Raw genomic sequence first — 16337 nt, 5'->3', positions numbered from 1 at the left:
GCACTATAAGCTCTCACTTCAGCTCTCTGAAGTAAAACAAAGGCTAGAAGGAACAACAATGGAATAGACTCTTCTTTCCAAACACAAATCCAGAAAATACCTACTGCAGGTTATTATTCTGTCATTACCCAAATCAATGGTTTGAATGCTTGCAGATTGATTCACTTGCTCAGTTTTAAATGCTTCAAATCTACACAGCAGATGACTTCAAGAAAAGTAGTTTTCAGCTTACAGTACATTTCAAATTCTTTTTCTTTACTCAATTACCAAATTCTTCATTTATATATTAAAACTATGTTTTATCCCTGTGCAGCAGAACATACATTCTAAAATTTATCTGCCAAACTCTTCTTCCTCTTTGAAAACTCTAAGAGGAAGAAGTGAACTTTTGATTTAAGTTCTTCAAAATAATTATTTTATTCCCTCTAAAAAAATATTTGTATTGACAAAGGTTTTTCAGCTGCATTCTTATCTCTCCTCTTTAACTTAGTATTCTTCAATCTAAACCAAACGCAGAAGCCAGGTGTTCTAAAATACTGAATATGGAACAAATACAAAGCATTATAAAAATCCACATGTAAATTTATGACCCAGTTCTTCAATGTAGAATTGACAAAACTGACATACTACTTATCATAGTTAACTGCAGTGTTTTAAGAAAGTTGCCTAACATGAGAAGAACAGCAACGTTAGGATCCTTAGAAATTCTTTATGTATTAGAGTGAAATTTGGCAGTACTTAAAAAGAAATCAGAAAAAACTGTCTGATTTTTGACACAGTTTCTATTTTTTTGTAGAGGTTCAAAAATTCTCACTAAGCAGCAAAATCAAACTGAAAATGCATTTCACAACAACCACAATTTGCAGGGTGAAACATTTACCTTGAGTGTAAGCATAGTCGTCTGATCCAGAACTAGAACTTCTCTGATACTTATGGCTTCCTTTTTCTCCTCCAGATCCTGGGATTACAGAAATAGGCTGAATAGGTTCTGGTGCTGCAGAACGCTCTTCTTGGTCCACTAAATTTAAAAGATTCTCAGTCGGTGCTCGACCTACTGTGATTTTAAAAATGGTTGGGTTTGGCTGAGATACCATTACCCGAGGAGACTGTGTTGGTGCACCTGCAGGTCCAGCTGGTTGAGTGTAGGTAATATATACTGGATTAACACTAAATGGAGGTTTGGGTTGTCCTGACATACCTCTGGACGGAGAGCTTGAAGGAGGAGTAGTGGCTGCATACAGCGGGTGCTGGTTTCGTTGAGATGGTTGATTACTTATAGGTGAAGGGCTTCTGTTCATTGCAGTCCCGGGCCTTTGCGGTGGCTCAACTGTAATTTCTATTTTATTCATGGAACCTTTGGATAAACTAGGTCCAGCAAAAGGAGGAAGGTACGATACAGAGTGACCACCTTGCTTTTGAAAAGTCTGGGATGCTTGCTGATACGGATGGGGTGGGACAGTGGAAGGACTAGGAGGCATGAAAACATGTGAACTCTGGTGACTCAACTGAGGAGGTTGAACTTGGTGTTGAGGAGAGCCGAAAGGAGAGGGACACTGGGATGCGGGTGGAGATCGAAAAGCCGACTGAGGGATCTGGGGTTGTTTTGGAGAATACTGAGAAGGTTGGTAGTTCTGTTGATGTGGATATACAGGTAGAGGACGAGGAGTATAATGTGGAACTGGGCCCTGTGGCGATGAATGCCACTGTGTATTCTGAGGAGTCTGTCGTCCTGAAGAACTCTGAGATGTTTGTCTAATATAAATAGAGCCAGGAGTCCCATAAAGATTGCTTGGAATCTGTGGAAGAATTTGTAGAGCTCTGGGTACACTCTGTCCAGAGGGGAGGTTTTGTGATACTGTAACAGTAATGGGATTTGTACTGTACCGAGGTATGTGCATATACGTGGGAGGGCCTTGCATAGCAGACGTGTTCATTCCTGGTTGTATGGAAGATGGCTGTGGAGGTGGCTGTGGAGGAGGAGTAGCTGCATTTCTATTCTGGTCATTCACGAAAAATGGATTGTAACTAGGAGAAGCTGCCACAACGGCGGGAGCAGAATGTGGTTCCTGGACTAAGCAAATGAGCTGTTTACCTGCCGTGCGCTGCGGGTCAATGTGTCCATCGCTTGAGCTGTGTACCAGTGTACGACCACCATTAAGTTGAGCTCCATCCCCCGCATGATAGCTGGTATGAGGATGAATACCCAGATTAATGTGCAAAAGGCTATTTCTATTCATTCTGGTGTCATCAGGGCTGTGGTACTCCATATACAAATACTTGCTGCTCTCCTGTGCGAGGGCTCGACAACAGGCATCGAGGTTGTTGTTGTTCTAGGAGCAAGAACAGACACCTATTACTGTCACAGACACCTATTACTGTCACAGACACCTATTACTGTCACAGAGCACAGAAAGAGTCAGCACTCTGTGTTCAACATTCAGCTGAGGCCACAACCAGGCCCTGCCTGGACACAGTTAGGGGAAACGTTTCATACATAGCTATTGCGAAATACAGATGATACTTTATGAGAGTAAAACATAGCTCACATTGCAGCTGGCAAAATGCTCCAGTAACACTAGTTACACTATGACACATCAAAAAAAAAAACCAAGTGCAGTTTTGGGAAAGCAATGGTTACAACTCTCTGCATGTTCTTCAAGGAACAAGTCTGTACTATTAACTACTTCTAGTAACAACACAAATCAAAATAAACTAGATCAAAATTGCAAACTCTGAAAAGGCAAAATAAAAATGCAGATAACATTTCAATGTTTATCTGAGTGTTTACTGCTTTCACTTTCAGTTTACTGTTTACCTATTTCTCTTCACCCAGAAGTTTAAAAACCCAACATTTTAAACCAGCTTTTATTGGTAGAACAGTATTTAATACCTTAACAATGAAGTCAAAGTACTGCTTGAAGAAGTCCCAGGGATTCCATAAAGACCATTACAATCCCAACCAAATTTAAACTGCCTTTAAGAACTTCAAGCTTAAGGCTAAAAAAGGTTTATTCATACATCAGTGAGAAACCAAATAACCCTTTTAAATGTTTGATTTGTTCTGTGGTGCTGGCAGTTGAAACTACACAGATAATAAATTATGAATCAAATGAGAAATATAATGGGGAATTCCGTTTCCCTTCTTGCCCTCTCCACTAATTTTAGCTTAATGTAGTCTGTAAAAAGAACAACATAAATGATAGCTTTTCCAAATGAGTAAAATCACTAGAAAGTGTTCCAGATGGTGGATTTATTTTTCTCCCCACTTTATCATGTAACAGCGTTCATCAGCTGCGGTTCAGATTTTAATTTAAATAGTAGTTAAAGAAAACAAATTTGACTTTAAGTTCAAAAACTTTGGCCCTTAGCACCCTAACTTTGTTAAACGCGACCCAAGACTGGTACCCTAACTTTGCTAAACATGACCCAAAACTGGTACCTTCTGTGACAGAGAGCACCTCCTTCCACAGCAAGTGTGTACATATTTATATATGCACATACACCCCTGCCTTCCTCAGTGGGCTAAAATTACCATTCTAAGGAATGGACATTAATAATGACTGCACTTCTATTTTAATCACTATCACTGTATAAATTTGTATGCATATATTACATATATACACATATTGCCTTGCAATACAATTTTCAATAACCACTGGCTGAGAAGTCATATAACATTTCTTTTCTCATGGACTATACCCAGTCAGTCTTAATACCAGAGTGAAGATGATTTTCCCAAAATTTCATATGATTTCACTATCAGATGAGCTTGCATACTCTACATCTTCTCATATGAAGAGTTACTACTAAACACAACAGAAGGTGCAGCACTTAAACAGGAACAGCTCTCACTCTATAGACACTTCGTCCTGACAACCTCCCTTCATGCTGAGCTCTCCTTCTAGACATCATTGATCACTGGGAATATCCAGACACAGCACTAAAAATTTAAGACCAGAATATGTGGGAACCAGACCTTGTAGTAACAACCAGCACCACAATGCCAAGGCAGCAGTCTCAAAAAAGAGAACCACTACCATCAGCCACCTGCCATCTAAACAGAACTTCATGAACAGAGCCTTCAGTTTCCTTAGGTCACTTGGTCAGGGTGCAGGTAAAGAGAACATACACAGGACAGGCTCTGATCTGATTTTATCAGGCTATGGAATGTATTTGTCATTTTAAAGGACTCTCAATTTTTGACAAGTCTAAAACTCCAAACTGATTTAAATCTAGAGCATTTATTGCAAATGGTTATTGGAAATCAGATCACACATCTTTAAAATATAAAGTGGGTTTGGAAACAAAATCTATACTTTAAAACATAACAAGTATTTGCTGTGCAAAGTTAACTAGCTATCCAGAATGCCATATAATAGAGACAGAGCACCATATGCTTCTGCAGCATTATGGGTTCTTTAATTTTATCAGTTTAAAAATGCCTATGACAAACACAGTTCATCAAAAGGCTTGTGTACTTAATAGTACAGAAGATGTGCCTGTCAGGAGAAGTAAAGCTTTAAATTGAAAGATTTCCCCTGCTTTGCATTTGTCTGAAAGCAATTAATTTTTATTTGTATGGTTTAGAAGACAAAATGCAAAAATTACAACCCCTATTCTGAGTAAACCTACTCATCTGCCAGGGACAGGCAGGACACAAGTACAGCTTTCCAACCTCAGCCATGGCCACACAAGGCCAAACCAGACCTTGCATGTTTCTGTTCCATTCCTGATTCCTCCCCTTAAATGAAGGTATTCCCAGATGACCACTACAGATTACATGTGTAACTTATAATCACTTCCAATTTCTGATTTGAGATGAAGGTGGAAGGATGAAATGGAAAGGAAAAGGAGTGCAGAGAGAAGAACCATCACCTGACCTAGAAAGAGAGAAGTATAACTAAACCTCTGGAGAGCCATGAGAAAAAGATACCATGAAGGGGGAAAACTGTCAGATTGCTAGCTAAGTCCAGCTCATTATCCTGGAAGGATGAATGACTGTTTACTGAAACCTACTCCAGTATATGCATGTTATTTATGTAGCCATCATCAATTAACATCCCATTAGCCACTTTCTTTGTTATCCATATGCAGACAGTCACGGGTCACACAGACAATGAAAAAACATCAGTGCAAAATAACCTCCACAAACCTAGTGAAGAATGGCAGAATTTTTGTACCTAAAAGATGAGACAGAAATGCAAGTAGTGGAGTCTTCCAACCTTTTAAAATAAAACCAGGGGAATGAAAACCTATGCTCCACATGTACTACTAAAAAGGGTTTTCATACTGAACTCATAGTTTGTGCCACAATAAAGCACACAAACTGTTCACCATACCTGAAGCATGCACTGAGACACCACTCCTTCAGGTATCTCAGGGAAGCGCTGCCGGAGATCGTGGAGTACCTGCACGTCGAGCTGCTGGCTGCCCTGCGCCATGCCAGATGGAGGATGTTCCAGATCACCAGAGAACGGAAGTCAACAGGCCTTCCAGTGATTGTGGTCTTCTGAGGCTTCTGGCATTTTCTGTAAGAAAGAAAACACCATCTTTTAAGCCATCACAACTCTTTGTCCTTCCCAAACTGCTTGTGTAGAAAAACTACCGTAATGCTTTTTAACTACCAAGAGAGACAACAGCTTAAACATAAGAGTGGGAATAATCATAAATAATAAATGAATAATCTCAAATAGTAATATTAAAACACTTAACATACCACAGGTATGTCTATATGGCACTGCACCAGAATGTGCTAGTTCAGGTCTTTACTCAGTCCCACCGCGGCACCACGTGTAACTTTAATTATTGTGACTTGCATAAAATGGAACTGTTATATATTTACTCCCAGTGAAATTCTGAACAGTCTGCAGAAAAGAATGAAGTTATTAGCAATTACAGATGTCTTATTGACAATATGATAGAAATAATAGACTGGAAAACAAAGCAGCTACTCTATTAACAGGGTTCAAAGTCTTTTGTCTTTACATCACTACAGATCCAAGAAGTCAGAGGTAATTTTTGGAAAACTGAACAAGAATTAAACAGAATTTAAAGAGCCCTTTGCAGGATTAGAGAATCTACCTAAGATTTTTGTGAAGTACCTGTTACATTCATACTAACATAACGAGTGACAGAAACCAAACCAAACAAAATCCCCTAAACCTCCTTCCATTTCAAAATTCTTGTATTCAGCAGCAAAAATATTCTTTCTACCTGAACTTCAATACCCAAGGACTACTGGAAGGCAAATACAGTCTGAGTCAACACTTTTTGCACTTGTGGCTCATGATCACAGCAGTAACCAAAAGGCAGCTGATGTCTAAGCAAAGATTGACAAAAACTTTGTGTGAGGCGCTGCATGACACAGCCTCTGTTACACATCTATCACTGCTAAGCTTCAAAAACCTTTCCAACATTACTGCTCAGTGGAATTCTTAGCTGCAGAGAATGCACTGCTGTGTTCAAAAAGAAAATGAAAATCAGATACCAGCAGAGCTGGTGTTTAATAATATATTAGCTACCCAAAGTCCCAAGTTTAAATCATACTTATCTTGACCTCACTGCAACCATGGCACAGGTTATTCAGGCAGCTTTTCACTTGTTAGTTCAACTTCCAGCAGTCTCCAGCAGCACAACAGACCAGCAAATGCACACATACCTCTAGGCACTAAAATTCCAACAGTTTCCTCTGAAAGTTTCTTTATTTTCATAGGCAAGAAAACAGAGTATGTATCTTCAAAGAAAAGTAAAGTGCCAGGTTTAGGGTAAAAAAACAACCAAAACTTTGTTAAAGTTTTAGGGGTAAGAAGAGCAGGAGTCAAGTCCAGTCCATGATGTGTGGCTCTCCATGTGGACAGCTCCAGCTGCCATCAGCATTCACTGAACACCACCTGTGCTCACAGAAAGGGTCCATCTCTGGCCCCTCATTATTCCAGCACCCACTATCACATCTGCCACGTCACACACTTTTTCAAGATAAATGAGACAAGTCTAAAGAACAGTGAGATACGGGAATTATCTTCCTGTGACTTAGGAAATATCACAATCAACTTATGTTGTACACCGCAACTCATTTCTGTTCACTGCAGGAATGCTCTTTGTAAAATGAAATGCAGCTTCCAGCAGAAAATTCCTGTCTACACTCACAATAGGGGATCTTTTATAAACCTGATTTTTTTTTGTAAATGACAAACAAACATACTCTGAAAGGCAGAGCATCACAAGAATACTCAAAGAAAACTTGACAGCAATCAAGCTCTATGTGTTTCTAGACAACTCTCCTTATCCCAGGAGGCCAAGGCTGAAATGCAGTAATGAAGGAGTACCCCAACAGAATAAATTGCAGTTAAAACTTCTGTGGAATAACAAATGATGGCATCTGAAACAGAAGTTAATAATTATAAAAATTTCATTTGCACGGGCAAGAGCCTTTGCATCATTTCTCTCTTAAAATAAAAGTTTAAACATAACATGGGTGACTGTAAATGTAACATGTGGACTGAAGATCCATCACCAATATATTCAATGTTTTTCTACTACAGTTTTAAAATAACAGAAGTTAACTTTTTGTTTTCTAACATTTCCCAAATACGCATGGTGAGTAGAGGTAAAACACAAAGTAACTGGCAGTTACTGGCCAACTACGAATTTTATCAAACTTCCAGACACAACGGGTAACAAAGTTCCATTTTTATTTTGAGGAGTTGAAGCTTCCAGCCTTTACACTTACACAGATAGCCTTAAAAAGCCTACAAGAGACTCAAAATAACTATTGGGGAACATGAACAAACACACAATAATTCTGAAGTCCTTGGATTACATTGCTAAGCTACTGTGAAGACTGTTTTTTTTCTTTTCTCTAGCCAATACTACAAAATTTACAATTGTCATTATGTATAAGCCCAGCCTTTTGTCCTACCTATTGTCCAGCATTTTGTTCAGCTTATTCTACTTGACTTGACTACAACTGGCTGCACATTTTCCACTCTAAGCAGGCACGAACTGGCTGGAATACAATACCCACTTCCCATGTTGCTCCACAGCACACAGCAGGCAGAGAACCAAGTTATTCAGAGAGCCAAGGGCTTACAGCAAAGGCTACACAGCTGAGATGCTTAGACAAGAACTCCTGCTGAGCCACAACACGCTAGGAAAGCAATCCTTCAAAGACTTTCTTCCACAGCATTCACAGGCTAAGGGACACACTGAGGTGCCTTACATGACCAGCCTCGTAATTACTGAAAGTTCAATGCATCAAAAACGAATATAAAGTCAAAATGAAAGCAAGATGTTTCATCTGTAGCTTTCAGGAAGGAGTTGAGAGTACCCAAACTCCAGATGAAAAGTATCTCATGAAGATGGAATAAATTAACAGTGCTAGATACATGGCAGTTCTAATAGCAAAACCACAGCATCTTGTCACAGAATTGGTCCTGCTGTATTAACAAGCAGAGCTGATCTCAGGATCCACTCAGTGAATCTCAGGGATTAAGCAAACCATGACTCAAGTTCTAAAGAAATAGAATAATTTGCCTTTTCACACCTTTTACATGCCCAAATGATATGTACATTTAATCTTTCCCTTAAGCCATTTGTGTATATTATGATTTAAAAAACAGCAGTTCCATCAGTCAACCGATGCCTCTTTTCTGAAAGAGTAAATAAAAAAGCAGAACTACTACAGTCTTGATCCTCCCCAAGATCTGTTCAAATATGTAGAGAAGGAAATCTATTCTGCTATTGTCATTTCTGAAGCACTAAATCAATTTAAATAAAGACACTTAAATCACCAGGAATAAGATCCAATTGAAACTAAATTATGTCAATAAATACTAATTATGTCAATCAATAATACCTGAAAATGTATAACTTATGTACTGATGTGCACTCATACAATTACTATGTATGGAACAATTAAGTAATTACTGAGTGAATTTCCAGAAAACAGGCTACCTGGAAGACAGTTTCTTAGGCCTTAATAATTTAAATTTAATTGTTAAGAGTTTTATCACAATAGTTAGGCATTGAAGTGTAAGAAGAAAAAAACCAATTTTTTTCAAAAATAAAAAATCAGCTTACAGAATCATGAATATACTGGGGTCAGAAGCTACCCACAAGGAATATCAAAGTCCAGCTCCTTGCCCTGCATAGGACAGCCCCAAGAATCATACTGTGCCTGAGAGCACTGTCCAAACACTTCTTGAATTCTGTCAGGCTTGGTGCTGCGACCACTTCCCCGTTCCAGTGGCCAATCACCTCTGGGGGAAGAACCTTTTCCTGATACCCAACCTAAACCTCCCTGACCCAGCTTCAGGCCATTCCCTCGGGTCCTGTCACTGTCACCACAGAGCAGAGATCAGTGCCTGCCCCTCCTCTTCCCCTCAGGAGGAAGTTTTAACTGCAGTGAGGTCTTCCCTCAAACTCTTCCAGGCTAAGCAAGCCCAGTGCCCTGAGCTGCTCCTCCAGACCCTTCACCACCCTCACAGCCTCCCTGATAGTTACAACTCACACAAAACTGAACAGCTTTGTCCACCTTTCTTCTCACCCTCAACTGTACTAACTCGACCTGTTAAAACAGTTTAAAACCCAAACCAAACACTTTTTATTAGTTTAACAAGCTTTCTCTGCACAATGCATACCCACTGAGCATCACACCATTGTGTAAAGGTAAATGAAAAGGTAAAAAGGGGAAAAGGACACAGGACCAAGAACACCACACCACCTCTCTCTTTTCAGCACACGTCAGCCATCTGATCTGTTAAAGCCACGACAAGAGGACACCTTCACCTGAAGCAGATTTGTAACAAAAGCAAAAGCTGCTCTTGTATGAACAGCAGTAAATCAGGATGGGGATTTTACCAAGTGCTGTCAATACTGGAGTTAGCACAGACCGTGCTGTGGCACTGCAAGAAAGCTGCCGGTCAGCTGAGCCCCGAAGCTACCACCAGATACCAGGTCAGGACTGAAACCACACTTCCAACTCCCCATCATCACTTGCTCACCATCCAAGCAATACTAACACTATGGCAGCACTGTGGCAGACCAACTGATTACAGGCAGCAGCTCTTTATCACTGGTGAGTGATATGATTCCAGCCCCTACATCTCTGCTGACACTGGTTAAATGTTTCCAAAGGCCAGGATACTGTCCATACACTGCTTGCCAGCAGTAACACATGAGAAGACAAGAGACTAATTAGGTCAGACAACATATTTAGAAAGCACTTTATTAGACTGAGTATCAGTATCTTTGGGGTTTTAGCTACTACTGTAGTTTTAACAAATAAATATGATTTCAGCCATTACTGCATCATCACATCCCAATTCCACTTCTGCATTTCAGTACTCAAGTAGATGTTAAGGTGTATAATTATTGTGGTACTTCCTACAGTGACTGCAAGCAGAAAAGCTGTTGAAGAGCAACATTTTTGTAAATCAGCTTGTATAGAACCATGACACTTAAAATAAAAGATAAAAATTCAAACTGAGTTGCTTCACACAAAGGATTAACTATGCAAAAATGTGGTTTTTACCATCCCATCCCACACATACCTGTTATTTAACAGCCATCAATTATAGCCTTGTAAACATGCCCAGCATCTGACCTGGCTGCAGATGCAATCATGTAATCCCACCTCTAATCCCTGAGCAGCCTCTAGAACCACTGTTACCTTAAATTCAAAGGTGCCTGCCTGCAGTAGAAAATTACATTGGCTGTAATTGTTAAAAATCATCACAACCTATTATTTCCAATACTGAAAAGGAAGAAAACAGATTTGTACACTAAGGTACACTAAGTTTGCATTTATTTAACCATCCAAATAAGCAAAAACAATTAACTCATCCCACAAATATCACAACACTTACAGCAATCCAGCTAAAACACTGGACTGCTCTTGCAGCAAATGCAGGCAAATAATTTTATGGTAATGAGACACCTTCAACAAAACTTGCTAGCTAGAAGACCTTAAAATCTCAGAAATAAAAGGAACTAAAGTGTTTTAACAGTGCCAAGAACAATTTTTCCTCACAACCACCTTCAGTCACACACTCACTGTATAAACATAAGAGAAACCCCAAAGATTTTTTTCCCTGCAACTGTCCAGCTAAAATAATTTTTAGGATTATATATAGCTAGGCACAACTTTTCCACCTCAGAAATTAGAATGCCTATTTGTTAAGAGAAGTTTTCTTTATTTACAAGGTTATACATCCCACATCTTTGGGACTGTATTGCTTCACACAGTAGGAAGGACACAACAGAACTTAAAGACATTTTGTCAGTTCACACAGACTTACAAAGTTCAACAAACCAAAATACAAGCAGTCAATGTTTCAAGTTGAGCTCAGCATGCTGCTGACACTGTTCTGAATGACTGGCTGTGTCAGTAAAACCACAGCTTCATGGTTTGGCAAGCCGTCTTCTGATGAACAGTCATTCACTTGTGCAAAAGACCATAAAACCCCTGGATGGTAGGAAGGCAATGTGAAGCACAAAAAAGCACAAAAAAGAGGTATACAGCAGAATGAAACTAAAAATAAAGCTGACATGCTATCACTGTTGACCAATTGATCTCTTATGGTAAAGTTATACAAGCTCTCCTGACAATTCCATATCCCTGCCCATTTATCCATACAACAGTTACCCAGATGTGTCATGTGATGGCATAGAACAGCTGAGTACTGAGATGGAACGTTAATCATTAAAGTCAGCATGATCAGAATACTATCATCTCGGACAAAAAAGGAGTGTAGAGCAACAAATCACTCCTTCACTTGTTAGGGGTTTTTTCTAAGTAGCTTAAACTTAAGCAGCGACCAGTTTTATCAATGTTTGAAAATCTTCCCACCGATTCTATAAATGAGTAATATTGTGATACAGTGTAGTGTGTCTGTATCATACAAAAACAATATGTAACTCTGAGGTAACAGAAACCTGGACAGAGGGAACCCATTTCTGGCCAAACAGTGACACTGCCTAGAAACATGACTGAAGCATAAAAAGGTTTAATCTGTAACCTGTGCACAAGCATGTTAATTACACAGGTTGTTACAAAAATTCAAAAAATCATTATCAATTACTGTTCCCTCCTAAGCATGTGTTTTGTGTTGCTTTGTGTGCCTTAGTATTTGCTTTGGTTTTCCCCCTTTAATTAAACTGTGCCACCCTTATGGGCCAACAACACTGAAATGAACTGGTGTTTAGTATATGGGCAGTATCCTGGCCTTTGGAAACATTTAACCAGCGTGTCAGCAGAGATGCAGGGGGTGGAAACAGAAACAGTTACTGTTTTCTCTCTTCCATCTACAATATCACAGAATTATTAAGGTTGGAAAAGACTTTTCAAGATCATCAAGTGTAACCTCTGACTGAATACCACCATGCCCACTAAACCACATCACCTAGTGCCACATCTACTCATTTTCTGAACACTTCCAGGGATAGTGACTCCACTCTTCCCTGGGCAGCCTGTTCCCGTGTTTAACCACTCTTTCAGAGAAGAAATTTTTCCTGATATCCAACCTGAACCTCCCCTGGCACAACTTGAGGCCAGTTCCCTTTGTTCTACCTCTACTTGAGAAGAGACAGACCCCAACCTGGTTACAGCCTCCTTAGAGGCAGGTGAAACAAGCAATAAGGTCACCCCTGAGGCCTCCTTCTCTCCAGGCTAAACCTGGCTCCCATAGGTGCTCCTGAGGAAAATTGTGTTCCAGACCCTCCATCATCTCCACTGCCCTTCTCTGGACATGCTCCAGCACCTCAAAGTCCTTGCAGTGAGGGATCCAAAACTTGGATTTTCCAACTAAACATTTATATAGAGACATTATTTATTTAATTGCTTTGGAAGCAAAAGAGGTGAAACTCATCCCTATCCCATATACAATTCAAACCTCCACAAAGTAGAATTTACTTTTAATAAATTTTAATAACTTTTAATAACTACATTACACTGGGAAATAGTAAAAACTGAATTATAACGAGAAGACTACTTAACTGGAACAATGATACTCCTTTTAGCAAGCAGGTAAGAGGTTCTTGGCCAATAATTCCTCTACTAAGTAAGTCACAGCACAGCCTGGTTGGGATGAGACCCTCAAAGGTCACCCCAGTTCCAAAGCCCTGCTGAGGGGGCACTAGACCAGGTTACTCAAAGGCCTGTCCAGCATGACCCAGAACACTGCTAACAACGGAGCATCACCTGTCTGAGCAGACTGTTCCAGGATCTCACCACCCTCATCAGAAATTTCTTCCTTATGTCTAATCTAAACCTACTGTATTCCTGTTTAAAACCATTGCCCCTCATCCTGCCATGGCAGACCTTGGCAAGAAGTCTCCCCTAATCGCTCCTCTAAGCCTCTCATACACTGAGAAGCTGCATCACAGTAGTAAACACTCTGAAGGAACTGATGGTTCTCTCTCACTCCAGTGAGCAAGTAGAAGCAGCTCTCATTACAGAGCAAAGTTACAAAAAATAAAGTTTCCAAGGCAGGGGGATAGCTCAGGAATGATGCTACTATGCCACAAACACCAGCTTCCAGAAGGGCTCTGCAGAACATGAGGCACAACTACAAGTTGCAAATGCAAGTGAGTCTGTACAGCTCACAGACAATCCTGAGGTTAGCACAAGTATCATGACTGAACCCAAAGCTGTGAGAACAATGAACTGCCTTTCTTAGGAGCACATATGATCTATGATTTCTCACTGAACATTTGTGAAATGAAGCTGTGGCAGGGAAAAATCCTGCAGGGAACTGTACATTGTCAGATTTCCTAATTCATCACCTTCTGCGTTGGCCCTGATAAAAGCAGTTTTATGATGATGCAAAAAGTTTTTGGTAGTGGTATCCTGTTCTGGGAATCAAAATGAGCCAGAAAGGATACAAGAAAATGTGAAACTGAGTATATACTATAAAGTGTTGGACAAGGTCTACAGTAAATCCATGGATCACAAACTTCAACTTTTTCTTCAGTTTTAAGTACAGTCTGCTATTCATATTTCCAAATTTAACAACTACTAGAAGCTGAGGTTTATACAGGAGAGAACTGAGCTAACAAAGTGCAAAAGTACTGGACTACTGTTTCACACAGAGTCTGTTTGGGAAAGTGAACTTCCTTCTCAGAAGTTTGAGATTAACATTTCTCAAAGAAGCAACATCTCCAAATATTGCTATGGACACTGAGTTATCTGCAGAGCATCAGTCTGCAGAGCACAACAGGAATTCAATATTGTTCCAGGCTGAGATGTTTAGTAGCTCCTACACAAGGTGATTCTCAGCATTAACTCCTACTCCTACATGACAAATTCATTGCTACATACTGAATTCACCTGTAAAACATTCGGAACAGGCTTTGTTCCTAAGGTATCTTTACAAGTCAAAACACAAGTCTCTCCACAAGGCACTTCTACAAAATTAATCACTGCAAGTACTTTTGCAGGACTTCAGTAAGATCAGTAAGAATTCACTAAAGCCAGAAGCTGCACAAAGTCTCAAGAGAGAAATAATTTAAAAAATACGCAAAGAAACAACCCACACAGTCTGTATTACTCACACTGAGCTTGTAAAATTTTGGTGTTATCTACACTGATAAATCAGCTGTTACACGTTTCAATGGCTAGTCATAAAATTAGCCTAAATGTGCCCCTCACTTTTCTTTACTTTTTCACTTTGACTTGGGCTTCTCCCTATTAAAAATAACTGCTCTAAACAAACAAATTGTTATCAATAAACCTGAAAGAGGCTCCATTTTCAGAGTAAAAGCAACACGCTGATAGTCTAAGGCTACATGACTCTTCACACATGAAACTGAGGAGGGAAGCAGACAAGCACATACAAACAGGAACAAAAAGGGAGAAAGTTGACAGAGAAAAAAAAACAATGGACAGGAGTCAAATCAGAGGGACAGAAAAATACAAACCATACTCATTACAGCAGAAAACATCAACTTCCATTTCTAAAGTTTAGAATTAAACTTTGGTGGCCTGACTGTAAATTTCTTTGACATGAATAACTGCTATAAAATACGATTAACCAGTTGCACAGCATGCCTGTCTTTTCTATCATTCCAGAACTTGTTAGCATAAGGAAATCTTACATGGACCTTGCTGATTCTGTGGTATCTTCTGACAAGTCTTTGCACAAACACCTGCTCATGGGAGTGTTGCAAGACAGTCACATAAAGCGGTTACACACCACATTATATTAATGTTACTTATGTTTACTGCAATATAACATACTGACACATTGAGGTTGTCCATGATCACACCTGTACTTGTAGAGGTGCTCAACCATGTGCCACAGTCAGGAACTGCTGTGCCAAATATCCTTGGGCTGTAAAATAAAAAATAATCAGCCAACAACATAAATACATACAGACATGTATGTGTATGAGCTCTATATGTATATATACAGATGTCATATACACCCTAGATTATGCTTTCTATGTATTTTTTTTTCTCCTTTTTGCTTTTGGGGGCAGAGAGGGAAGAATGCCTTAAAATTAGATTGTTGTTTCTACAACAGACAGGTTCTGCAACATCAGACCACAATCATCTTGTATTAAAATTATTTTATCTCATCTCAGCCCGAGATGGACTTTCTGGGGAGATATGCCTTAGATATTACATGATGCAGACATTTTGGAACGCTTTCTTTCTACATTAACTTCAGCATTATCTATTAAAAAATACTAATGGGACACAAAAAATAAAAAAGAGAAGTCTGGTAACAGGAAAGCTGTTTCCCCTCTTTCCATAAGCTTTCCATATGTTACATCTGTTGCAACAAGAAGCACTGGTATGTAAGGTAGTGTTTAATCAACACTCAGATAAAGCTGTAGCTGTCCTGCCTATGGAATTGCTTGAATAGCAAATGTCTATAAGGAAGCCTCGATATTATTTCAGATTCACTTGTTCTATCATCTTGGCCAGAAATGGGATAAGCCAAAAGAGAAAATGGAAAGACTAGAATATGAAAACAGTTTTTCATCCTAAAATGCATTCCTGCCAAAATTCTTGTAGGGCTTCAGACCTTGAAGAGTATCCAGTATCTTTACTTAATGGAAGCTTTAGAGTATCCTCTTCCTACAGAGAGCTCCAAACCTGGTGGGTTTAACACTTGAGAAACTACAGATAGCTGAAAAATTGCAGCTACCTATATTAAACCTTTTTATGAACAAAATTAATTTCTGGTAGAGTCACAGAATAGGTTGGGTCAGAAGGGATTTTAAAGATTACCTAAATCCAAACCCACTGCCATGGGCAGTGACACCTTTTCACTGTATTTATACATGTGTGTGTATGTATATATGTTTGTTAATATATATTTATTATTTATTTT

The 16337-nt window shown here is 39.3% G+C and overlaps 1 protein-coding gene across 2 annotated transcripts in view; it reads right to left on the bottom strand.

Moving 5' to 3' along the window:
* Nucleotides 1-16337, bottom strand: part of TAB3 (TGF-beta activated kinase 1 (MAP3K7) binding protein 3) — a 43143-nt gene that overhangs the window by 12727 nt on the left and 14079 nt on the right. For both annotated transcript variants that reach the window (XM_030944578.1, XM_030944570.1), the window contains 2 exons: nt 5340-5528; nt 881-2330 (listed from right to left, as the gene is read on the bottom strand). In XM_030944578.1, coding sequence (XP_030800438.1) covers nt 881-2330; nt 5340-5441 — 1552 coding nt within the window. In that variant the 5' untranslated portion in view covers nt 5442-5528. The remainder of the gene's footprint in view (nt 1-880; nt 2331-5339; nt 5529-16337) is intronic.

This window comes from Camarhynchus parvulus, chromosome 1, assembly GCF_901933205.1.
Source record: "Camarhynchus parvulus chromosome 1, STF_HiC, whole genome shotgun sequence".
In the NCBI taxonomy this organism is placed as follows: domain Eukaryota; kingdom Metazoa; phylum Chordata; class Aves; order Passeriformes; family Thraupidae; genus Camarhynchus; species Camarhynchus parvulus.
Note: the sequence above shows the minus strand (reverse complement) of the source record. Positions and strands in the feature narration are given on the sequence as shown.